This window comes from Nomia melanderi, chromosome 5, assembly GCF_051020985.1.
Source record: "Nomia melanderi isolate GNS246 chromosome 5, iyNomMela1, whole genome shotgun sequence".
NCBI classification, from domain to species: domain Eukaryota; kingdom Metazoa; phylum Arthropoda; class Insecta; order Hymenoptera; family Halictidae; genus Nomia; species Nomia melanderi.
The window spans coordinates 7,157,975-7,184,097 of record NC_135003.1 but is presented as its reverse complement, the minus strand read 5'-3'; the positions used below and the strand labels follow the sequence as shown (position 1 = coordinate 7,184,097).

Sequence of the window (26,123 nt, the reverse complement as noted above, 5' to 3'; positions counted from 1 at the left end):
ACGGCGCACTGCGTGTACACGAATCACGAAGAGATCATCCAATCTGTCGAAAACGCTCGAGGACCGCCGGGAACCGGGATGCCCTCTCACTGACGGGTTCTAGCTGGATAGCGCGCCAGGATGCTCGGCCGTGTCCGCGCCGCTTTCTTCAGCCTGGTACGTGATCCATTTAAAATAGAGCCGTGCGATTCCCGCCGCGCCGGCCCGGGCCGAGATTAAACCGAGTGTGGGCTCGTACAGGACTCGCGTGCCAGCTACCCGACCGCAAGCTTTCGATCAGTGCGTCTTCCGGTTCGCCGGCCTTGTGAACGATGTGTGCCGGCCGCTGCCGGGCAGGGTTGGGGCAATGTAGTTCGACCGGATGGACTCTTTCTTAACCCCTTGGACTACTAGATCGCTTGATGGCTAGGCTGAGGAATTCGGCTGATCAGTTTCTATTCTTTGTCAGTCGATTCTCTATTGATTTTATTCTTTAACTCCTGGTATTTTGATCACTAATTTGCTGTTTGTCAATAAGCTTACATGTCACCACTCAAAACTATGAAACTGTAAATTAGAAATCAAGCTAGACATCAAGTTGTTTCATTAGAGTACTTTGATCAGTCTCACTCACGCTCGCAATTTTGAACCAAACACGAATGTCACTAGGGTGACTCGAGGTCATAACGTAAATGAAATATCGGTCTGATAGCTGATGATCGTTGAGGGGATCGTAAAAGGTATGCTTTTGGTATGGTTGTATAGAGTTGTATTTTATGTCCTGTGGAATTGTATTCTATATTATGCAGAATAGAATTTTTTGTAACACTTTAATGGGTATGTTATGGATTAATTATAAGATAGTGATTTGTGAAGTCACGCTGGTATTGTTTATTTACCAGCGTTTTGTTTACGTTCGTTCATAAAATTGAGATTCGCATCGAAATTTATATAAAAATTCATCGCTTGAGTAGAATGATTTGTTTCTTATTTATTCAGTTGGAAAATGTTGTCAAAGTGGAATATTTGATTCATTTAAACACAAAGCAATATTGTACGGTAACTCTTAGACAAATATAATTTTAATTGATATAATGATCACCGAAAACGGAGAGAATAGGTTTTTGTTTTTCATATTCTCAAATATTATGGAAATCATCTCGAATGAAATTAAAAACTTGTTCGTAAATTAAAGTGTTAAAAAATGAAGGAATTATTTCAACGTACAAACTTTTTTAATTAAAAATTTAATGCTCGTTTGGATCACTTCTCGATATTCATTTATTTATTTACATATATGAAAACTACTTGTCCACAATAAAATTTGACTAACGATGATAAACCTACGTTCCAACGCAATGCAAACAACGAATAGTTAATGATAAATAATAAAAAATGAATAGTAAGTAAATAAAAAGTAAATAAAATAAGTAAAAATAATATTTAATATTTACAAAATGAATAATACATAATTTTAGAAACAGTCTCCAAAAGTATTAGCTTTGGAACACGAGAAAATTTATGAAGTGACAGAATTCTACTGAAAATCATATAAATTTTGATTTATCAATCTACTTTATAAATTCTACATTTTTAATCACTGGTACCTCTACATTAATGTAACGTTTGAAGATCGAAGTGTAATTTCAAACACTCGTTAATCGTAACTCCAATTTTTCGGAGAAGTAAATTTTCAAAGAAAATAAATAACAAACAAATTATGTTGAATGATTTCATCCATTGGGGGTCAGAACAGTGTGACGCCGATAGCCGGGACGTAAATATAGCGATGATAGGCGTTTACACCTGTGCGCTACTCTGAGATGAAAGCGGGATTCACGCCACGTCGCGACGAAATACCAACCGATTGCGAAATAGAGGCATACGTCGATTCGACTGCAAATAGAAAATCGCAACAATCGGAACGAGAGTCACCGACACGTGGTACTTGCTGGGCGTTGCATTTACTGTGTCGCTCCTTATTTCAAAGACCTTGAACAAATAGCACTCATTTTCATCCGAACGACGATGTCGCGTTCGAATAAATAATCTCATCATTTAACCCCTGAAATCAGAATATATAATACATATAAAACATATAAACTATATAAGACAAAATATTAACCCTTTGCACTCGTATGTCATATGGGAGATGACAATACAAATTTGTTATAGAACGTTGGAAATTGTTTGAAAAAGTATCACACTTTAGAAGATTATAAAAATTAAATCATTCTATTCCACGTAGGTTACCGATGAGGTTCGATACACAAGATAACCTATGAACAAAAATGCTGAATCCTCGAGAAGAGATTGTGTCGATCGTCGCAAATAATAAAAGTTTATACGAACGTGAGATTAATAGCGATGGAGGTAGAAGTGAATTTGCAATAAAATGCCGTGAATAATGGTCAAGATAGAAACATTTAACACAGTATTAAATGTTATCCAGAGGATGACTTTATAAAATAAAATGAAAAAAGAAAGTGTTTGTGGATACTCTTCCCCTAAGATTCATTAACTGTCATTTTCTTGAACATTAATCTTTCAGTTCTGATTGATCCCCGTTCGAGTAACGTAACTCAGATGACATTAAAAAATTTCTAGAAATAAGAAAAAGGGGAAGCAAGTAGAATTATTGAAATAAACCTCCAAAGGACAAATAAAATAATGAAACTATTGTTTCCCCGTATTACATAACTGAATCAGTTATTAGAATCTTTTCGTTGCATATAAATAAAAATACTGGTAAACAGAATAATTCACTTGACGACCATAAATCGAATATTCTAAAATCTGTACGTACACTGTCCCTAATATTTGACAACCAGATGTGACAACAAAGACGCAAATTAAAATACAAGTTGGTGGATTGTAGTATTTCGGTAAAATTGATTACACGAACATTCCGGGTGTGTTAATAGCACAAATTCCTACGATCGAAATGCGTTGGATGATGAACGCGCGGAACGAAGCGAATGATGATTCCGCTGACATAATATAATAGTCGGTGTGTATCACGGATGGGGAACAGTTGTGTGCGAGTGTTCCATTGATCTTGGCTCTTGAGCAGAATGTCGTTGCACTACATTTCATTCATAACTCTCAATGCCGCGGCGCAGCTATTATGTTCAGCTGGAATCCGCAGCTCGTCTGATCGTGACTCGTTTTATTGAACCGTGAATCGGCGAAGAGTCATTGAGATAACCCAGAATCCATCGACGAATGGTTGTTTCTGATAACTCCAATTAAAAATCCGTGTTATTGTTGCTGGTGTAATTGTTATTATAACTGTTATAATTAAATAATCGTTATTACAAGTGTTATAATTAAATTGTTGTTATTATTCAAGAAATTCAATTCAGCGCAATTCGTGTTGATTATTATTATTATGATCATTATTACTGTCGTTATTGACAATTTCAGTACCTCCCACTTGCAAACGTTTATTTTTAATATAGGCAAAGAAGTGTTTGACAATAATAAAAAGGCAGTTATAACAGTTTGTAAAAATATATTGATATATTTCAAGAGACTTTGAATAAAAATCTTGATCGCTGTTGAGGAAATTCGATTAATAGATATTTTTGCAACTCTCATTGTTCAATATTTAGAAACATGTTTACAAATTTAGTCCTCATTGACGAGTGAAATGAAAAGGCATTTGAACAATTTTCTTGGTTACTCTTTAACATTTGAAAGCGCATAAATTTCCTTCTAACGTCGTCCCTGAGGCTCTGGTCACACATTATGAAACACTCTGTACATTCAGGCCGAAGAAAAAGAAAGGGCTTGTGAAATAATAGTCAGTCAATGGTTTAACAGAAGATCTGCTCATCTGTCGGAGCATTTCCATTACGAATAGCCCCCTTCTATCGAAAGTCTGGCAATGATTGACGACTACCGGTTGAACTATAGGTGCCCGGTACCTATCTCTGGATCAACAGAAATTATCTTCAGATGCGATCCGTTTGTACTGTTTACAAATCCGGCGAGATACAGCGTTTAACGCTTTGATACGGCTAGTTAAATACAAAAGCTCAGCTAATTTGTTCCGGTCCGCAGCTGCCCGTTTGCTGCGCTTCTGCGATAGTACATACATGGAAATTTTCAATTTGCAAATTTTCCGTTGCCGCCGATTCGTGGTCGGCGGCTGTTCTCAAAATTTTCGGTTTCAAAATTCTTACTTGACCACTGATCACGCAATGTGATACATATGCTAAAACCTACTAGTGTGTTTCAGAAGTTGCAGGAAAGAGATGATTCTAAAATTGTTTCTCTTTTCATGATTTCAGTGAATGTATTATTTCGCGTCATGTTTCTAATATGGCTGACATATGTATGTTTGATAGTTGAATGAAGCACCCAGCATCATGTAATTTCAATTTAACTTATTATATTATTTCCAGCTGTTTATTTTCCATATAAGGAATCAAATAAACTAAAGGTAATTTTAAAATCAATAACAGCTATAATTTTGTTCAGAATTTGACATTATGAAAGACATTAATTTCATGAGAAAAGTTTGAAATCATGCTCCGCAATAACAATTATTTATTTGAAGGATACTTAAAATGTTACTTGCTACACAATTCGTTAAAAGAATTATAATAGCAGTACTCCATCCGTAACATGGCTTAAAAACACTGAGCAAACGAAAAGAACCTGCAATATAACTTCACATACTCGTTATCGTGTAGGAAGAAATCCTTTTGTAATCCTCTAACGAGATTGTATTTTTTTAAAAAGATATGGAAATGCATGTGAATTAATTTTTCAAAAGAATTATACAAAAAAAGATTATCACTCTTTTATATCCTATTTCGCTTCGCTGATACAATTCCCAGTGACTTTTTTGTGAAGCAACAAACTGTTGATCTAATATATTCTGATGTTCTGGAAAACTTCTGCATAGTTGTTCATGTGCATCAGTATAACGAAAGATGGTAATTATCTTTGACCGATGACTTAATTTACATGAATGCATCTGACTTCTGGTTGGAAAAATATGAAATAATTGCGATGAACTTTTCTTCGAGTCCAACAAAGCCCTGCAATTTCCTGGAAAAATTTTATCAGAAACGATTCAAACTGCAAACAGTGTTGCTTTGAGTTGCAGAAGTTGGAAATAAAATGAAAGTGGATATGAGAGTCGGATAGCACGATGTACAACGAACATGATAACAAAAATCCAATTTAAAGAACAATAGTTTTTACCACGTCCTTGAAATAAAAGGGTAATCATGAAGATTTCCATCTTTTCATTGGAAAATAGTTCCCTTTTTATCATTAGATATTCTGGTTCCTTTCCATTTAATAGATCGTTTAGTTTTGTTTAATACGAAAAGAAATATTAGTTTAACAAAAAGAATACCTATTTATTTTTTAATTGTCTGTGAGATATTCATTTTCTTGTAAAACAATGATATTAGCAAGAGGCTTTCTTGATAGTATAATACTTAAAAGATTTCTTCGACTGATTGAAAAATTTTCAAATTTCTCTTTGATATTGTAAAACTTGCTGTAAACGTTGTATGAAGATAATTATACCTGGAATTTAAATGTTTAAACACGCAATAATGGTTTTAGGTTTAAAATTGTTTAATTGATGTAAGTAGAGCAATTGCAATAATTGCACCGTTTAAAACAAATTTACAGAATGTACTTTGGGATATCCTTCGGGGTAATTGTTCGTGAAAGTTGAACAGAATCACAGTGATTAGATTCTGTTAGAGTAGGTTCGTATTACCGTTGATAGATTGTTATTTTCTTGATTAATTTCACGCGAGATCGCAATAAACGCTGCGGCTGATCCTGTAGAATTCATAATTTGCCGTACGATCAATAACGCAAGGAAAAGGACGTATTAAGCAATCCCAGTTAGTCTCGGCTCAAGCACGCATTTGCAGTAATGTTGAAAGGTTATGCAGTAAGAGAGTTTTGCAGCTATGTAAGAATCAAAGAACTTTTTTCCGTCAATTGTCATTCATTATTTAATTGAAGACTTTGTGTACTGGTATTTACTATATACGTATAAAATATTAAAGAATAGAATACGATAGAAATGATGGAGTAACAATTAGTGTTAGTCATAATGATTGAGTAAAAGTCTTCAAAATTTTACTCTATTGGCATTATTAGTTTTCCTTTTAAAATAAAATTTTTAATAATGTTGTTTTAAATGTTATATATTATTTGATATATCTTCCTTCCCTGTACAAGGTGATCAGGTTGTTAATATCAAATAAAAAATGATAAATTCTAAAAGTGCAATGCCAAGTAGTTAAACCGTATACTTAAGTCTATAGGAAAATCATCTTATCAGTTCAATAATTTTGAATTTTCCTCAAAAATAAATGATTTAATAATACAATCTTGTAGAGAAAGGAAAATTTTAATTGCTTCTACATATTTTGGTGAAATAATCGAAATGTTTCGTCCACGCTGACTTCCGATTTCAACAGACCTCGTTTATAACAGATACAGCAAACAAAAATTTCATTCTAAGATCAAAATACATTGAACTACGATAAAACTTAACCTTTTCAAGGATACTGGCATAGTATGTGTACATTTGATATTAGTTTAACGTTAAAGTCTTTCGAACGGACACTTGCCTTATTTTCGTATAATTTTCATAACTATCTTTGTCCGTTTTCGTATTATTCAATTTATATCAATTTGAATAAAATGAACTGCATCCAAACGGAAACTGAAATCATCTTCATCTGTTCTAAAAAAAAAATTCGGCCTGGAAGAAGTTAACACATTGTTGCTCTTTGTTCCTTCGGTGGTTGTATATTTGGCTTTCGATTCTTTTCGCGTCTATCTCGGCTCCTTATTGGTCTACGCCAGAAAGCCGCAACAACGTTGAACCTTCGCACACTTGTTGCGACGACCTCCGGGTCCGGGGCTGACAATGAATCCGTGTAGATTGTATCGAGGCAACTTTCTTTTCGTAATCCTCCCAATAATGCAAACACCTCCATCTGGTTTCAGTAATATCCCCCGTCTGGCATTCTGATATTAAATTACTTCTCCCTTTGCAACTGGCCATTGTTCCGTCGAGCAATTAGTACGATTACATTGATGAAGAAGGAAGGGACGAAGAAGGAAAGAGAGAGGGAGAGAGAAGGGGACAGAGAGAGAAAGAGAGAGAGAAAGGTGAATTCTAAGTGTCACGTTCCAATCCGACTGCGAGAACACCGAATTATCTTGATTTTTGGAATGACGCTTCCCGGGAGTTCACACCGTTTCAAGGACGGGACGGAACGGTTAATGTGAATGACACAACCTTGTTAGATAGTGTGAACGCACTGCTACAGGATTACGCGATCTCGGTTTGTACCGTGGAAAAATAAAACATATTGATGTTCCTATTACCGGACTTAAATACTCATTGTAAATCTGTGATTACATACCTTCACAGCTCACAACTTACAGGATTTGTAAGATTATTCTCTGAAAAATAATACTTCTTACAGTTTCTCGTAAAATATCAAATGTAGGTTAATTATCTAATTACATGAAAAATAAATAAAATATATGAAAATCTCGTTCTCAATGGTTCAACGTTATGCACAAAATCTTAGTGTATCATAATGTAACTGTATGAAAAAGAATTTTCGGTTATACTTAAGATTGCCTAAGTTGATGGCGATGCTACTTAACACTTAGGCAACCGCCTGAAGAAAATTACAACCATAACGTCTTCATTAACTTTAATTGAAGTCATTCAATAGATTTGATTAGCATTGAAACTACCAGATGGGTCAAAATGACCCATTCCTGATTTCTTCTTTTTGCGATTATTATAAAGGTAATAGATACTTCTCTGAGAAATTATTAAAGAAACTGATTTAGAAATAGGAAAACTGAATTGTAAATCAATTAAAGTCTTAATAGTTAAAAATTGTGTTTCGTGAAAGCAAGACAGATGCTTAATGAATTGCAAATATTCTCAATTCAAAGTTTACTAAATAACAATAGAAAAAATGAACAAAATGAATGGCAATGCGTCGATAAGCGACAAGTGGAACGTCTCCCCATTCGATTGCCCAAGTATTAAACGAGCGACGAACACAGCCGACTTCGAGGCTCGAAATTCGCGTAAGGGGGATGTTTGTAGGAACTTTCTCCGAATAGAGAAACCAATCTAAATCATACTAAAGTCGGCTCAGTCGGTGTTGTGCTTCAATCCGTGCTACCGAACAGCCAAATGTACGATTGGCGGGCCAAAGTCATAGCCTCAAGCGGTATCGACATTCGATTGCGCAATTTTTCGGGGACTTTCACTGAGAAATGATGCGTTCATTCGAGTTTTGCGATGCACGGGCTATTAAACGGTTTAGAGTCAAGAATTGGACTGGAAGATTGTTAATAACAGCTAATTCGTTCGAAAGTTTTAATATATTCTCTGCGTTAACAAATAATAGGCTTAAACTTTTCATGATATTGAACTTCTGATTTCAAACTAATTAAATGTCGTCTTGCCTTTTAAGCTTAAACTTTCTTTGATAATATTCATAGCTTTATAAAGCACCTCTAGGAAAATATCAAATAATTCTCTCTACCTTTCGGCTTTTCGAAACTGAAACAGTACTTAAACTACTTAAGTTATTGAATAGTAATTAATATGATTTTGCAGTTGTGTATGCTTTTAACAATATAACTACATGAATTACCACTAAAAAGTTTGAAATTATACATACATTTTAATAAAATAACTATTTGTTAATTTGATAAAGTGAACTACACCCAAGTGAGAGGTTTTTCAAGCAAAATAGGAAAATTAGATGAAGGAAATTTACTATTTTGGTATGTAGAACCATGAATTTTACAGATAAACCTAAATAACCCGGTTTAAATTAATTTGGTTTAGTTTCTTAGGGAAATAGATTTCATGTTCGTACTCAAATATTTAATATTATGCATTTCTTTTCCGTAAGCCAGTACTCCACTTAATTGCTGTCGAACATTCAAGGTGATGCTTCTGAAGATTTCCTCGCTCGCACACGTTATAACCGGAGTTATGTTCGATAATGGCGATGCTCAGTCGACAACTGGATTTTACATCCTCGTAAAATTACCGTTCGAATCGTTGCCAGTTGCCATTTCAGCGCGTTGAATGGAGACGTGTCACGATGTTACAGAAAAATTAGCACGGTCGATCAGAGCTTACCATTATATTACATTTTATGCACTTGCCGGAATCTTGATTACCTATGATTCAGCGTATCGAACATTTGACTTCGCGAGATATTCCTTTCATCTGTATTCTGATAGAAGCTTTCATAAATAAAATTTATGAGCACTCGGTGTTCAGGTTTAGTTAATCAAAGATAATTAACAAAATATTTCGTCACTTAGAATCATAAATATGCAAAGTACTAACTACCCTTCTTAATTAAATTAGCATCAAATAGTACATTCACTTCGTCACTGCTGCGGCGGTAGCATACTTTGCAAAATTAATGAACGCATTAACTCTACCCAAAACTGAATTAATGAGTAAACTTATTAAAGAAGTAAACACTTCGCGAGCATTTATAAATCATCGTTGAAAGAGCAGCGATTAATTTTCAGCAGCAGGGAACGAAAACATTCGAGTTCCTAAAGTTCGCTGTGTAAACGTTTAACCTATTAACACTTAACGGACGGATCGAATCTACCCTGTCTTTCCCAGTTTTCGGGTATATTTAGGGTATATTTATTTACCTATGTTTTAGGTATATTTAAAACGTAAATCTACGTGGCCCGTCCTAGGGAGTCACAATGGAAAAACGTAAATTTACGTGGCCCGTCTGTTAAGTGTTAAAGGCCAAATTTTTACACAAACCGAAATTTAAGGTATTGATAAAAACGTGACACAACCACTTCTTTTTATTGCGAAATAAATATTCATATCGGGATGTTCGTGATAGCGGGAATAATAAGTAGTACGCAGTGTGCAAAAATAGTATAACTGAGCAAGATTGTATTATTAAAAATTTGTCATTTATTTGCGGAGGAACCTCGGGGCGAGATGGGTTAATAGAAACATCAAAATATATAAACTCTCAGTTGAGAAATTTCTATAAAATTGAAAGAAATAAGGAACACTGCAAGGGAGATTGAGTTGCGCGTAGGAATTAATAATTGTTTACCTTTAATACCCTTTGTGTTTCCTTACCCCAATGTAACTCTCAATTATCGGTGATTGATGTCGACGACAGTTGAAATTACTGACATAACCAGGAATCGATTACTACACAGTTAATGGCCCATTGATGTTCTCGGGGTGGCGGGTCGCAAGAATTAATTAGTTTCAGGTGCACACAACTGTAGGTGAAATATCCCTCGAGCAAAAAGACTGGACGCAAAGAGGCAGTAAATGTTGCCCTCTTCTCCTGCTCTTTAACTTTCGCCGTGGCCACTCGTTACGGCGTTATTAATATGCGCGCATCGCAGGACACCTTTTTCAAAGATCAATCGCCCGCTCGATCTCGCTCAGGTCACGTGGAGACGCGCAAGACTCTGGATCCGCGTTTCTTCACCCGCTATCGCGATTATCTTGCGATTATATCGTGGTCACGTGCGCGAAGAACTTTTCTTAACCCTTGCACCGACGGGCAAAATGTTCGCGACGGTCGAAGCGTTAATATTTGCAATCCATCATACGAATTTTTATTTTGGAAAATGTAAATCGGCTTGGAAGTATATTACAGTTTATAAACATTAATGATCGAATGCTTTAACGAGTCAAATGTTTTTGTAGAAATTCTTAGCTCGAAAATGTGAATCGGCTTAGAGAACATTACAGTTTATAAACATCGATGATCGAAGCGTTAACGCGTAAAGTCTTTTTGTTGGATTTTTTTTATTAAAAAGGTAAATCGGCTTAAAAGAAGATTATAATTAGAGAAAATGATAATGTCGCCCCCACCTCTCTCTCTCTCTCTTTCTCTCTCTCTCGCCGCAATTCCCTTATTTATTATTACTTTACTCCTTTATAATCCAGTAGATTATGTACATATATACAGTTGAATAAATTGATGAACATTATTGAATACCGCATGTCCGTTAGATCGATGATCGGAACAAGTCGCTCGTTCTCCGTGAACTAGCAGCTATCCATTTGGTATCCAAAATGGTTATTTTCATTAAAAGTGTGCGTTAAGTAGGGTAAGTCGGGGGGAGATGGCCAACTTTTTTAGAAAGAATTAATACATCATAAATATTATTACTACCTAACGGAAAATAAAATGAAAAATAAAGTATGTTTCATATTTGTATTATTTCATAAATATTTTATTTTTATATCTGTATAAGAATAATAGTTGAATAAGTCTTTGTATAAAATTCAGTACACCACTTAAAAACAATTGAAAATATTTGACAAATTTAATAAGATCGGTCTATCTCTACCGTAGAGCCATTTCATCCGGAATTACGCTACAAAAAAAGACGTCACACTGCAGCTTATTAAGGACAGGTTATTTATATCTGTTGCTAAGCACGCCGAGATTCAGTGCGACCTTTGAATGGTAAATATAGGAAAAAATCAAGGTATTAGAGGTTAAAGAGGTTTTATAGAGGCGTTTACATTTGATGTCTATAATTTTCAATGGTCTATCACAGAACAGTTTAGTATTCGATGGATTGCACCACAGATTCCACTTCACGGTTGTTCCGCGGAAAATCTTTAATACCTAGTTTGATCATTCTTTTTAATGACCTTTGTGGAAAAAGACATATATTTACAACGAACGGAGAAGAGAATTGCCGTGTTCGTTAATATAGAAACCTATACTTTCAAACTTTGGAGAAGATCAATTGAAAAAACTTTGCACAGAAAATCAAATAAAATTAAATGCTATAAGACTACCTTAACGTACTGTTAGAAATAAATCAATATTGATTCTTACAGAACTACAGTAAATACATTCATGTAGCTGTACTGAATTAATACATAAAAGTGCGTCGGAGGTATTTCATCAACAATCCACCTGGTTGTTAATTAATTGATCACCGATCCTCATTATACTCCATCCAAATTATGTCGAAGGTATACAAAGCTGTTTACCAATATGAACACATTAATTACAACGTAATAGGAGAATTCACTTCAAAATAACCGTAAACTGAACCAGCATGTTGCTAAATCAATTCCAACTGAAAGTAAATAACTTCCAATAATCTTTTACATACTCGTCAAACAAAGAAATCATGTGTTCACTGAGAAAGTTAATTCACCGTGAAAGTTTACTCGTTTACAAATAAAAATCAATATCCCTCTTCAATCGATACTAATTAAATACACAATATTCATGTCCAATTAAGAGAAAAATAAATCTTGATATTATAAGAGGATTAGTATGGCCATGCATAAAGTAACCTATCGAAACCACAAATGATTCTAATGGAGGCAACAAATGCGGACCAGATATCATTTAGTCCAGCAAAGCTCCACCGGCTTTCAATGTAGGTTTATGTCTCGTCGGATCATGAAGGTAACGCCAACGCGCTATCTCGACAGTCGTAGGCGCATAGACGGGGATGCTGGTTGCCCGTGGTTCACCTGCTGATTTCCCATTGTCCACTAAAATATCGTGGCACGAATACCGGAGGTATTACCATTGCCAGTTGCTGATTCATGACACAAGGCGGGTCAAGCGTTAGCATATATTAACCTTTCGTAGACATATGTGTGTACGGACAGCGACGAAGTAAAGAGACCCGTGTTTCAACGACAGTGTGTCCGTCAGCTCCGAATGGAAAGAAGAGCTCGGTCGGTTCTCACTTTCCCTTTTCGTGGGTGGAACACACAGGGCGGCTGAGATCATCCATCGCCGTGCAGGAGACCCTAGCTGAGCAGGATACGCGGCGGCCGTGCCACTTTTCACGACGGCGTTTCGGGCCATGCGTTAGACAAGATCGTATGCGATGCTCGAGGACGAAGTATTTCAATTTGTATTAAGTTTCAATTGAACATTCTCGCAGAGCTAATAGATTGCAAGCTTTTATTCTAAGTGTGTCGTAAATCTATAAAAAATTAGAAGGTGATATCTTCAATATTTTACGTATTTATCAACGATATAAATCAATCCAGTAGCTCCAATGTTTACTTGTTTACTTATTGCTTTTGTACTAGATGTTATGGAATAATATGTTATTATTCCATCTGCAATGGAATAATATGTTAGTATATGCTTTTCCATGAGGTTGGAACATTGTTTATTATTTACCGTTTAAAATAAACACTGGCTCCATGAATGCTATTATAATGTCCGCATTCGTTTACCGGTTTGTGTTCGTTTATTATTCATGGGTAAAACTAGAATATAGAATCCATTAATTTCACGAACACAACGTGGGCTATGTAAATGGTAGGAAATTTGTTTGAAATGTCGACTGAGGGAATAGTAATGTACAGATTGTTAGAAAAAAATAGCTGAACATTAATCTGAACTAGATGTTTGATTATTTGCATTATCAAATAGTAAATACGCAAGTAACGCTAACAGGTGCAATATTTGAAACTATTGTATACAATCAGGGGTACATGTTTACGCAAAACAAGGATTACGTAAGAAGATTCACGATAAAAAATAATATTTTACGTACGTGAATTCCGGCACGGTATTGTCATTCATAAGTGGAGACAATTAATACTATTACCATTCACAAGTAAATCAGTAGCGCATCGTAAATTCTACGAGTATAAATATAGCAACGATTTTCTATTCATCTTATTCGCTTGGCTCTTTTTTTCGTGGAAATTGATCCTTAGTGCTTTCTTGCGACTCCTTGCGCTCACACATAAATCACAGTATTTTCGCTAGGATAATGAAACAGAGAATTTCAACTGTGCAAGACATCATTTATCTGATTCAATGGTCCTGTCGGCGGAACTCGAGAAGAATAAAGTAATTCTTCAACCGTCTTTGAAGTAGGTGGGGCCACGGCTCTAAGTTAATCATTAATCACACATCGCTGCTGTAGCATGACGGTGTTAAATGTGTGTTAATAAAACCACTTACGAATGATCAATTACCTTAAAAATTATATAGCAATACAAAAAAAACTTTTATTTTATGCAATATTATTCCTTCTATCTAAACTTTTACTGTTCTATTGTTTTGAAATCCTTGGAATGGAATTACATTTAAAATTTTTTATAACTGTACAATAAAATCATAAATTACAAAGCTCCTTCCGCTCTAAATTAAAATGATAAGAAAAACTGATACATAATAATGGAACAACTGACATAAGTAGCACACATCAGTAAAAATAAACTACAATTTTATTATACAAATAAGGCATAAATACATAGGAGAAAGAAATTCGAATGGAATCGTAATTCGCGTACTCTCACGAAAAATGGTGGCGACTCTAAAAAGCTGACAATGATTGATCTTTATCCTCCATTTCTCGTGACACTTTATCGGCGAATCTTTCATGGAAACCGATCATTGACTCAAACATACTACTGAAAGGAGAAATAGAAATCGATCGATAGGAGTCGATAATATAAAAAAACACCGTGTTCTCCGTTCGCGCTGGATTTGTCGGATATTCGATTATGAAACATCACGATGCTCCTTCGGAAGAGCGGGCGACCTTTAGTTTTAATTACCCTAAATGGCCGAGCGAACGAAAATACTTCCCTCGCGTAATCATGCGAGAAATAAATCAGCGATTCCTCGGGCTGACTTTTACAGGAATCTCGACATGAAAAGATTGAACGCCGTGTCAGTGTCGGCTGCGCTACAAAACCGTGCACTGTTCACTTATATCAATATGGTGTTGGTTATTTATAGACGGTGGACAGACAGAATTGATGGTCGCGAATGTAATCTCGGTTTATCTCGGATTTTTTATGAATGCAATACGAAAGTAACTGAATACTTCAGGGAATATTGTTCAGGGCAAACCAAACGCGCTAACGAAAGATCATACTAAGCTTCTTGACTTAAAATGTGATACGCCTTCCATAAAACTGTTGAGGTTTGTAAAACAGACAGACTAATTTGCAGCATTTGTTTTTGCGACAGCTAAGAACTTAGAGAAAATATTTGATGGACTATCTGAGATATGACGATGAGCTATGTGTTGACTTGTTGCTACTCCGACAACATAAGTATGTATGGGCAACAATTTTTGGAGCCGACCCCAGTCCATCGCATGAACGTATACTGAGCAACGCAGTCCAAGAACGGTTGACTTGACATTTAAAATGAGATGCTATGTTGTTAGTGAATCTTCGTTAAGCTTTTAAAAGGTGAACAAGATTAGTCCAGCTGAAGTCACCAACCGAAAGAACAGATCGTGATACTACATTGACTAATTTGCTGTGTAATTGTCGGGTTGCATAATGTTGACCTAATGATTTAGGGCACGTGGATATTTACCATAACAACAGAAGGAAATAAGTTGTAACGTAGTTGGCAGTTCAACTTTCTATATTAAAAACTTTACCCTTTATAGTTTCACCTTTCACGCAATAAGAGAAAATTCCAATTATATCATGTACATACTTCTTTGAACATATTGTTCCGAATTTATGTAGGTCTTACACTATTCAGTAGATAATGCACTTCAGAACAAAAACTGAAGCATGGCTTTTAGCGTTTTAAGTATGCAACTTCTGAAGATAACTAATTAAACGTTTACATGCAACAGGTGGTTGCCACATCTCTGTTGCAAGGCACTCAGCAGCAAGGAAGCAGGCAGAGCAGAGAAGTAATATTGAACATCAGTGATGACCAGAAAACACAATATCTAAATCAAGACTTCTACTCAAGTATGTATTCGCAATTTACGTATAAAACGGAAATGTATTTATAACATTTCAGTATAAACAAAAGTTTATATGAACTGCGTTTGCAGATGCATACAACTATGGATATGAAATTAGTCCAAGTGGACAGTTCCATCACGAGGCTCGAGGACCAGACGATATAACGTATGGTTGCTATGGATACATAGACCCGTACGGAAAACTAAAGACAACATTTTACATAAGCGATGGTTGGGGATATCGAGTCGTCCAACCAGGTCAAACAATTGAATTGTTTTTACATGAGCATGAACATCACCAACATGACGACTCGGTCCAACATGAGCATGAACATCACGACCACCACGGGGTAATGACAGAATGGAAGGACCTGTACTTTCCAGAAGTATGTAGACATTTCGACGGTACAAGCAATAACCCAAGCATGGTTCCACCATCAGGTCAACGTAAGTAAAATCAAACTGTAAAATAAACAGAACTACAAATGCAATTGAATAATATCTCAAATATCCCACAGCACCTAGCACGGGTGGATCAACTGGCGGAGGAACACCAATACCAGGCCAACCGCAATATCCAGTACCACCAGGATATCCCGGAATTCCTGATACACCGGGCACACCTGGGTATCCTGGAACACCGGGCCAACCTGGTTATCCTGGAACACCAGGACATCCTGGCGCTCCCGGAACACCTGGAACACCAGGCAGTCCGGGACAATCAGGATATCCTGGACAACCAGGAACACCTGGCACACCCGGTACTCCAGGAAGACCACCTCGACCCGGACATCCCGGAATTCCTGGCACACCTGATATTCCTGGTATACCAGACAAACCAGAATATCCTAGTACACCTGGAGGACTGCATCCACCGGGACAACCTGTAACTCCAGGATACCCGGGGATACCTGGAACGCCAGGGAGACCAGGAACACCTGGCAAACCTGGCACCCCCGGAACTCCAGGAAATCCACCTCAACCGGGACACCCAGGAATCCCTGGCACACCTGGAACACCTGGAATTCCAGGAAGACCGCCTCAACCAGGTCACCCTGGAATACCTGAAAAACCACCACAACCCGTATTCCCCGGAACTCCTGGACACCCTGGGACACCAGGCCAGCCCGGTTACCCCGGAACACCTGGTAAACCACCTCAACCAGGACATCCTGGAGCACCTGGACACCCTGGAACACCTGGATATCCTGGAACCCCTGGCACCCCTGGGACTCCAGGAAAGCCACCAAAACCGGGACAACCTGGAACTCCTGGTTACCCAGGAACACCAGGACAGCCCGGTTACCCCGGAACACCTGGTAAACCACCTCAACCTGGATATCCAGGAACACCCGGCATACCCGGCACACCTGGTACACCAGGCGTACCATCTCAACCTGGATACCCTGGAACTCCTGGATATCCTGGAACCCCTGGCACTCCTGGGAGTCCAGGAAAGCCACCAAAACCGGGACAACCTGGAACTCCTGGTTACCCAGGAACACCAGGACAGCCCGGATACCCCGGAACACCTGGTAAACCACCTCAGCCTGGATATCCAGGAACACCTGCTGTACCACCTCAAACCGGACACCCTGGAACACCTGGATATCCTGGAACCCCTGGCACCCCTGGGACTCCAGCAAAACCACCACAACCTGGACAACCTGGAACTCCTGGTTACCCAGGAATACCAGGCCAGCCCGGTTACCCCGGAACACCCGGAAAACCACCACAACCTGGATATCCAGGAACACCTGGCATACCCGGCACACCTGGTACACCAGGCGTACCATCTCAACCTGGATACCCTGGCACTCCTGGATATCCGGGAACACCCGGCACACCTGGAACTCCCGGAAAGCCACCACACCCTGGACAACCTGGAACTCCTGGTTACCCAGGAACACCAGGAAAACCCGGTTACCCCGGAACACCCGGAAAACCACCACAACCTGGTACACCAGGTGTACCACCGCAACCCGGATACCCTGGAACTCCTGGTTCCCCAGGAACACCAGGACAGCCCGGTTACCCCGGAACACCCGGTAAACCACCTCAACCAGGACACCCTGGAGCACCTGGATATCCTGGAACGCCCGGAAAACCTGGCACACCGGGGAAACCCCCGCAACCCGGACACCCTGGAACACCTGGATACCCAGGAACACCAGGACAGCCCGGTTACCCCGGAACACCTGGTACACCACCTCAACCCGGACATCCAGGAGCACCTGGATATCCTGGAACGCCCGGAACACCTGGCACTCCAGGAAAGCCACCACAACCGGGACATCCTGGAACTCCTGGTTTCCCAGGAACTCCAGGACAGCCCAGTTACCCCGGAACACCCGGAAAACCACCTCACCCTGGATATCCAGGAACACCCGGCACACCCGGCACACCTGGTACACCAGGTGTACCACCGCAACCCGGATATCCTGGAACTCCTGGTTCCCCGGGAACACCAGGGCAGCCCGGTTACCCCGGAACACCTGGTAAACCACCTCAACCCGGACATCCAGGAGCACCTGGATATCCTGGAACGCCCGGAACACCTGGTACACCGGGGAAACCACCACAACCCGGACACCCTGGAACACCTGGATATCCTGTAACACCTGGAACACCTGGCACTCCAGGAAAGCCACCACAACCGGGACATCCTGGAACTCCTGGTTTCCCAGGAACTCCAGGACAGCCCAGTTACCCCGGAACACCCGGAAAACCACCTCACCCTGGATATCCAGGAACACCCGGCACACCCGGCACACCTGGTACACCAGGTGTACCACCGCAACCCGGATACCCTGGAACTCCTGGTTCCCCAGGAACACCAGGGCAGCCCGGTTACCCCGGAACACCTGGTACACCACCTCAACCCGGACATCCAGGAGCACCTGGACACCCTGGAACACCTGGATATCCTGGAACCCCTGGCACCCCTGGGACTCCAGGAAAGCCACCACAACCGGGACATCCTGGAACTCCTGGTTACCCAGGAACACCAGTAGAGCCCGGTCACCCCGGATCACCTGGTAAACCTCCTCGACCTGGATATCCTGGAACTCCTGAATATCCAGGAACACCTGGCACACCCGACATACCTGGTACACCAGGTCATCCAGGAACACCTGCTGTACCACCTCAACCCGGACACCCTGGAACACCTGGATATCCAGGAACACCTGGAACACCTGGCACTCCAGGAAAGCCACCACAACCGGGACATCCCGGAACTCCTGGTTTCCCAGGAACCCCAGGACAGCCCGGTTCCCCCGGAGCACCTGGTGTACCATCTCAACCCGGATACCCTGGAACTCCTGGCTATCCGGGAACACCCGCCACACCTGGCACACCAGGAAAACCAGGAGTTCCTGGTCACCCTGGAACACCGGGACAGCCCGGTTTCCCCGGAATACCATCTCAACCTGGATATCCAGGAACACCCGGCGTACCTGGAACTCCCGGAAAGCCACCACAACCGGGGCAACCTGGAACTCCTGGTTACCCAGGAACACCAGGACAGCCCGGTTCCCCCGGAACACCTGGTGTACCATCTCACCCCGGATACCCTGGAACTCCTGAATATCCAGGAACTCCCGGCACACCTGGCACACCAGGAAAACCACCACAACCGGCACAACCCGGAGCCCCTGGTTACCCAGGAACACCAGGAGAGCCGGGATATCCCGGAATACCTGGTGAATCACCGCAACCCGGTCACCCTGGATCTCCCGGATATCCGGGAATACCCGGCACACCTGGAACTCCCGGAAAGCCACCACAACCGGGACAACCTGGAACTCCTGGTTACCCAGGAACACCAGGACAGCCCGGTTCCCCCGGAACACCTGGGAAACCATCTCAACCCGGATACCCTGGGTCACCTGGGTATCCTGGAACCCCTGGCAAACCCGGCATACCTGGTACACCAGGTCATCCTGGAACACCTGCTGTACCACCGCAGCCCGGTCACCCTGGATCTCCCGGATATCCGGGAATACCCGGCATACCTGGATCTCCTGGAAAGCCACCACAACCGGGACAACCCGGAACTCCTGGTTACCCTGGATCTCCCGGATATCCGGGAATACCCGGCACACCTGGATCTCCTGGAAAGCCACCACAACCGGGACAACCCGGAACTCCTGGTTACCCTGGATCTCCCGGATATCCGGGAATACCCGGCACACCTGGATCTCCTGGAAAGCCACCACAACCGGAACAACCCGGAACTCCTGGTTACCCTGGATCACCTGGGTATCCTGGAACCCCTGGCAAGCCCGGCTCACCTGGTACACCAGGTCATCCTGGAACACCTGCTGTACCACCTCAACCCGGATACCCTGGAACTCCTGGTTACCCAGGAACACCAGGACAGCCCGGTTACCCCGGAACACCCGGTAAACCACCTCAACCCGGACATCCAGGAGCACCTGGATATCCTGGAACGCCGGGCACACCTGGTACACCGGGAAAACCACCACAACCGGGACAGCCTGGAACTCCAGCATATCCTGGTACACCTGGCACACCTGGCACACCTGGCACACCTGGCACACCTGGAACACCTGGTGTACCACCTCGACCCGGATACCCTGGAACTCCTGGATACCCAGGAACACCGGGAAAACCCGGTTTCCCCGGAATACCTGTAGGACCACCACAACCTGGCCACCCTGGAATACCTGGATATCCTGGAACCCCTGGAACCCCTGGAATCCCTGGCACACCTGGAACTCCAGGAAATCCACCACAACCGGGACAACCTGGAACTCCTGGTTACCCAGGAACACCAGGACAGCCCGGTTACCCTGGAACACCTGGTAAGCCACCTCAACCAGGACAACCTGGAACTCCTGGTTACCCAGGAACACCAGGGCAGCCCGGTTACCCCGGATCACCCGGTAAACCACCTCAACCCGGACATCCAGGAGCACCTGGATATCCTGGAACGCCCGGCACTCCTGGTACACCGGGAAAACCACCACAACCCGGACAGCCTGGAACTCCTGCATATCCTGGTACACCTGGCACACCTGGAACACCTGGTATACCACCTCTACCCGGATACCCTGGAACTCCTGGTTACCCAGGAACACCAGGACAGCCCGGTTACCCCGGAACACCCGGTAAACCACCTCAACCCGGACATCCAGGAGCACCTGGATATCCTGGAACGCCGGGCACACCTGGTACACCGGGAAAACCACCACAACCGGGACAGCCTGGAACTCCAGCATATCCTGGTACACCTGGCACACCTGGCACACCTGGCACACCTGGCACACCTGGCACACCTGGCACACCTGGAACACCTGGTGTACCACCTCGACCCGGATACCCTGGAACTCCTGGATACCCAGGAACACCGGGAAAACCCGGTTTCCCCGGAATACCTGTAGGACCACCACAACCTGGCCACCCTGGAATACCTGGATATCCTGGAACCCCTGGAACCCCTGGAATCCCTGGCACACCTGGAACTCCAGGAAATCCACCACAACCGGGACAACCTGGAACTCCTGGTTACCCAGGAACACCAGGACAGCCCGGTTACCCTGGAACACCTGTAGGACCACCTGAACCTGGACACCCTGGAACTCCTGGATATCCTGGAACTCCCGGCACACCTGGGACACCAGGTTATCCCGGAACGCCTGGTATACCTGGAAAACCGCCACAACCGGGTCACCCTGGAATACCTGGCACTCCCGGCACTCCCGGTATTCCAGGCAAACCAGGGTATCCTGATACACCTGGACAACTACCTCCGCTGGGACACCCTGGAACACCAGGATACCCTGGGGCACCAGGAACGCCAGGACGACCGGGCACTCCTGGTCTTCCTGGACCACCTGGTGAACCCCCTCATTCCGGTTATCCTGAAATTCCTGGAATCACTGGTATACCGGGCAAACCTGGACGACCGAATAAGCCTGGAAAGCCCGGCCATAACGGTTCTCCTGATATGCCTGGGGGTAATCTCCATCCACCAGGAGGAATCCCTGGTCTGGAAATTGTTCCTGGTACTCCGCCGCATACGCCACAATCTGAATATCCTGGAAGCCCTGGAATATCAGGAGTGCCCGGTAGGCCAGGTAAACCCGGAAAGCCTGGGCATCATGGGAAGCCAGGACACCACGGAAAACCGGGACAGAATGGAAAGCCAGGACACAATGGAAAACCAATGTCACCAGAGTCTCCAGCTGGCCCTGCATACCCCGGATATCCAGGTTCTCCTGGAACTCCGGGAATACCTGGATCGCCGGGAATACCAGGAACACCTGGGAAACCAGGATTTCCTGGAACTCCTGGCACACCAGGCAAACCTGGAGATTCAGACAGTCCAGGTGGACCTGGCACACCACCTTATCCACCTCATCCAGGATATCCTGGAATACCATCAACTCCTGGCTCACCTGGTGCACCCGGAACGCCATCGTATCCAGGGTACCCTGGTACTCCTGGTAGGCCGGGATCACCTGGCGCTCCTGGAATTCCAGGCACACCAGGCACTCCAGCCCATCCTGGATATCCGCAAATACCAACTCCTCCACCACACCCTGGATATCCTGTATACCCTGGAACTCCGGGCACTCCTGGAACTCCAGGGATACCAGGTACTCCAGCTCATCCCGGATATCCAGGTACTCCAGGCATACCCGGTACTCCTGGCACGCCAGGCAGACCTGGAAGGCCTGGTAAACCTGGAAGACCTGGTACACCCGGCACTCCACCTTACCCACCACAACCCGGCCATCCTGGAACTCCCGGTATTCCTGAGACACCTGGAACACCAGGATCACCTGGATATCCTGGAACACCTGGAACACCAGGATATCCTGGAACACCTGGAACACCAGGATCACCTGGATATCCTGGAACACCTGGAACTCCAGGATCACCTGAATATCCTGGAACACCTGGCAAACCAGGTAAACCTGGTCATCATGGACATCCTGGAACGTCAAAACCAGGTAAGGAAGATATTCCTAGATTTACAAATTTGTGTAATATATATTAGATGTTGATTTTATAAAGTAGTCTATTTTTTAAAATGTGGCTTCGCGGATTTAATGATTACATCATTGATCATTATGCAATTTTTTTCCAAATTGCTGAGGAATTTTTCAATAGATATGTAAGTGTATCTTGTTTAAATTGTAGATTTATGTGTATGTAATGAAAATTACAGGTCATGGTCAGTTTCCGCAATATCCAGGATATCCTAGTGAACCGCAAGCACCAATTGGAGATGTGGGTCCTGATGGTCCCAATGGGCCATGGCCTAATGGTCCTGATGGGCCCGAAGGATCGGGCGGCCTAGGAGGTCCCGAGGGTCCTGGCGGCCCCATCGGCGGTATTGGAGGTGATGGCGGAGTGGGTGGCGAGGGCGGCGTTGGACCAGATGGTCCGGATGGTCCATGGCCAACTGGCTCACCTGGTCCTGACGGTCCATGGCCCGGTGATCCAGATTACGTATCCGGCGTGAAGGCAACATCTGCAGCTCATTACGAGGGACCGATAAAGCTTCAGTACCCATTAAAGCAGTACGAGCCCACGACTTCGCCTAGCTTAAGGGAACCTCCTTTCGGCAGCTACGGACAAAAACAGGTGGATCGGTTAACTTCTGCGTCTCAGTTTGATTCGGGTTACAAACGAGGTGAATCGAACGATGAAAACTACGAGAAATACGTGGAATCCACTGGCTTCCAATACCCAATCAAAATCAGCAGTCCCTTTGGCTCAAAAGACACGCGCTACCAAGCTCAATACAATCAAGGACAAGTGAACCTGGACGCAGACACCATTAATGCTCTTCTTCAACGGAAAGAATCTCGCAAATACGTGGACCAGCAGAACGAGAATATTCCTGTGACGAAGACAGTGCGGCTGGAAAACACGTATAACGAAGTGAAGACCAATGGCAGGTACGCCGGCGAGGAAGAGTTCGATCAGAGCTCTCGGGGACATCGTAAATTTTCTCAGCAGGTGAACAAAGTCAACCAACCCGACCGAGGCCGCCCTATCGTTCAGGTGGAGACGAACGGCGGCCGCGACGAGACGCAGAAGAACGTAAGGTATCAGTCAACGGATGGCGATAACGCGGCTCTGATCAAACAGGTAAACGAATTGTCCGAGCCGTTAGAGCCTAGACCAGGCGTGACTGCTATTGGGGTACAGCCTCCAAGCAACAAGCCCTACCAACAGTCAATAGGGCCAGATCCCCAAACCTGTCCTTGCTACCTTGTCGAGCCGAGCAATGATACAACGACTACCACGAGCACGACACCCGTTCCCCTTATCGGTCAGCTTGGCTTCATTCCCGTGGTATTCATACCATACTGTCCAGGCGACGAGACGGACAGCCAAACCATGAAAGACATGTTCCCGTCCGCTATGCCTGTCCCGTACACGTGCAACGCATGCGGTTCGCAGACCGGCCAGATCGAAACGAAGCTTCTCAGCCTGAATCAGCTTGGGAACATCGAGAACCTGCGCGAGGCGTTGCGTCAAGCGAAACTCGGCTTTTTGAATGTTTCAGCTCGTAGCCGGACCGAGAGGCGACGAACGAAAACACGGAACGCCAAGAGAAGAGTGTAATTGTAAACCCGAGGGGCAATTGAGCCATGGCCAATCGGCCGTCACCAAGTTCTCCCGTGTACAAACATGATGTCCCTGAGACGACGATAAACCGCTGCCCGTCCATCAGCTGCTGGACAGCTGACGGATGGCCATGAAGGACACGATGATCGTGGCCCACGCGTCTCCGTTATCACTATGAAACGAAATATGATTTATAAATCACGTTGATCACACACGAACCCACCAACTATGATCCCCCGGAGGTATGGTATTGCGCCGGCAAGTGAATAGCCCCACCCTTCTCTTGTTTCCCTGCCTTAACTTCGAGTTGCGATAGCATTGTACGGAGATTTATGATAATCGAACGGTGGTGCTTCTGTAATTCCGCTTTACTGGTAGAAGCTGACTAAACAAGTCCCCAGCCCTAGATTAGGGTCGTAGTAACCTTTCGTTCATGCATTCGAGTAATTCTAGGACGACTAACACTGGAGACCAAGCAATTCATTTATTTATTCAAGCTGCTTGTTTTTTCGAAAATACTTTTTATCAATGAGGATCTATATTTCAATGTCAATCCTTTGGACGTAAATACTTTGTTGTTGTTAGTGTTGCATGCATAGTTCAGGCTTAAATTTTCTCTGTTTCCACAAAACTAAAATGAAAACGATTAAAAAAGTTAACGCAGGTAAAAGAGAGATCTTTTCGCGCAGACGCCAAGCAACATTTGAAAAGCTGATTCTTCTTATTAGTTATAAGGAAAGAGGTATTTTGCCCTATCATCTCATTATCATCAAGTCATATTTAATTTCAAGAATGCCCCTTCGTTTCCCACGATGTTTAGGAAGGCGACGATGACGCGTATCGCGCGCCCCACGCAGAAGTTTTTCGATTTAAGTTATACGAACATCGTGGGGAACGAATACATACGTTCCGTGCTCATCCTTGTATGCTTGAGATTAAATATTGATCGTACAAGGCCTAATAATACATTTATATCGGATGTGCCAATAGGTTATCCATTATAATTTGTCGAATTTAATATTTATTTTCGGTAATACCGAACATCCACGACGCATCGATGTTATTCTTGTTCTTCAATGTCCTGCGCCATTTTTAGAAAAGGGTGACATAGATATTCTAAAATCAAGTCGACACTTTTATTTAAAAAGAATGTAATTGATTACTTATTTGCACACTTAACAGTACTCATTGAGCATGTACCGGACGGCTGTCGTATTTATATTTACCTCGATTGCCGAATGATTTGCAATAAGAAACGATATGCAGTCGATAACGATTGTTTAATACAACGGAACAGACCGTGCGCGACTGTACGTGCTCGATGCGTTCTTCTTTCTTTAACAGGTTATATTTTGTACATTGGATACAGCCTTATGTAACCATGTATCTTCTTATAGCGTAACGATCAACAGATTTTCAATAAATTATACATAATTGTACATATTAATATTGCGTTCATCTAGTGTTCCTTTATGAGCATCAATCATGTATTTTTAATAAATAAAACTAATCGTGAAATATACAATCGTGTTTGCTTTAGAAGAATATATTGAAATCAAATTTGTCCTTTTATAGTGTCAATAAATGTGCGTTCTCTAGTGAATTTGTCGAGTCGTAAATTCACACGCGATGATGATCTATTAATTCCGCTTCAAATCGTAAATCAGTGACGGAAAGCGATACGCAAAATTGTACTGCATTGGTTTATTTAACCACGTCGAAGCTCGATAGAGGGACAGATGTTCGAT

The 26,123-nt window shown here is 42.5% G+C and overlaps 1 protein-coding gene across 1 annotated transcript; it reads left to right on the top strand.

Annotated features, from left to right (window-relative positions):
* On the top strand, nucleotides 1-24,372 carry LOC116430887 (uncharacterized). The gene is made up of 7 exons (XM_076367839.1): nucleotides 1-156; nucleotides 15,646-15,766; nucleotides 15,853-16,209; nucleotides 16,281-17,945; nucleotides 18,144-18,755; nucleotides 19,134-22,745; nucleotides 22,964-24,372. Exons 1-7 carry the CDS (start codon nucleotides 121-123, stop codon nucleotides 24,370-24,372), a joined length of 7,812 nt encoding a protein of 2,603 aa, XP_076223954.1. The 5' UTR covers nucleotides 1-120.
* The last annotated feature ends 1,751 nt before the right edge of the window (nucleotides 24,373-26,123 follow it).

Bases quoted from the DNA above. Each gene is read 5' to 3' on its own strand.
- LOC116430887 (XM_076367839.1), top strand. From the start codon at position 121: ATGCTCGGCCGTGTCCGCGCCGCTTTCTTCAGCCTG. The intron at 157-15,645 runs GTACGTGATCCA...TACATGCAACAG, and splicing joins GCGCCGCTTTCTTCAGCCTG to GTGGTTGCCACATCTCTGTT. The intron at 18,756-19,133 runs GTTACCCAGGAA...CAGGAAAACCAG, and splicing joins GGGACATCCTGGAACTCCTG to GAGTTCCTGGTCACCCTGGA.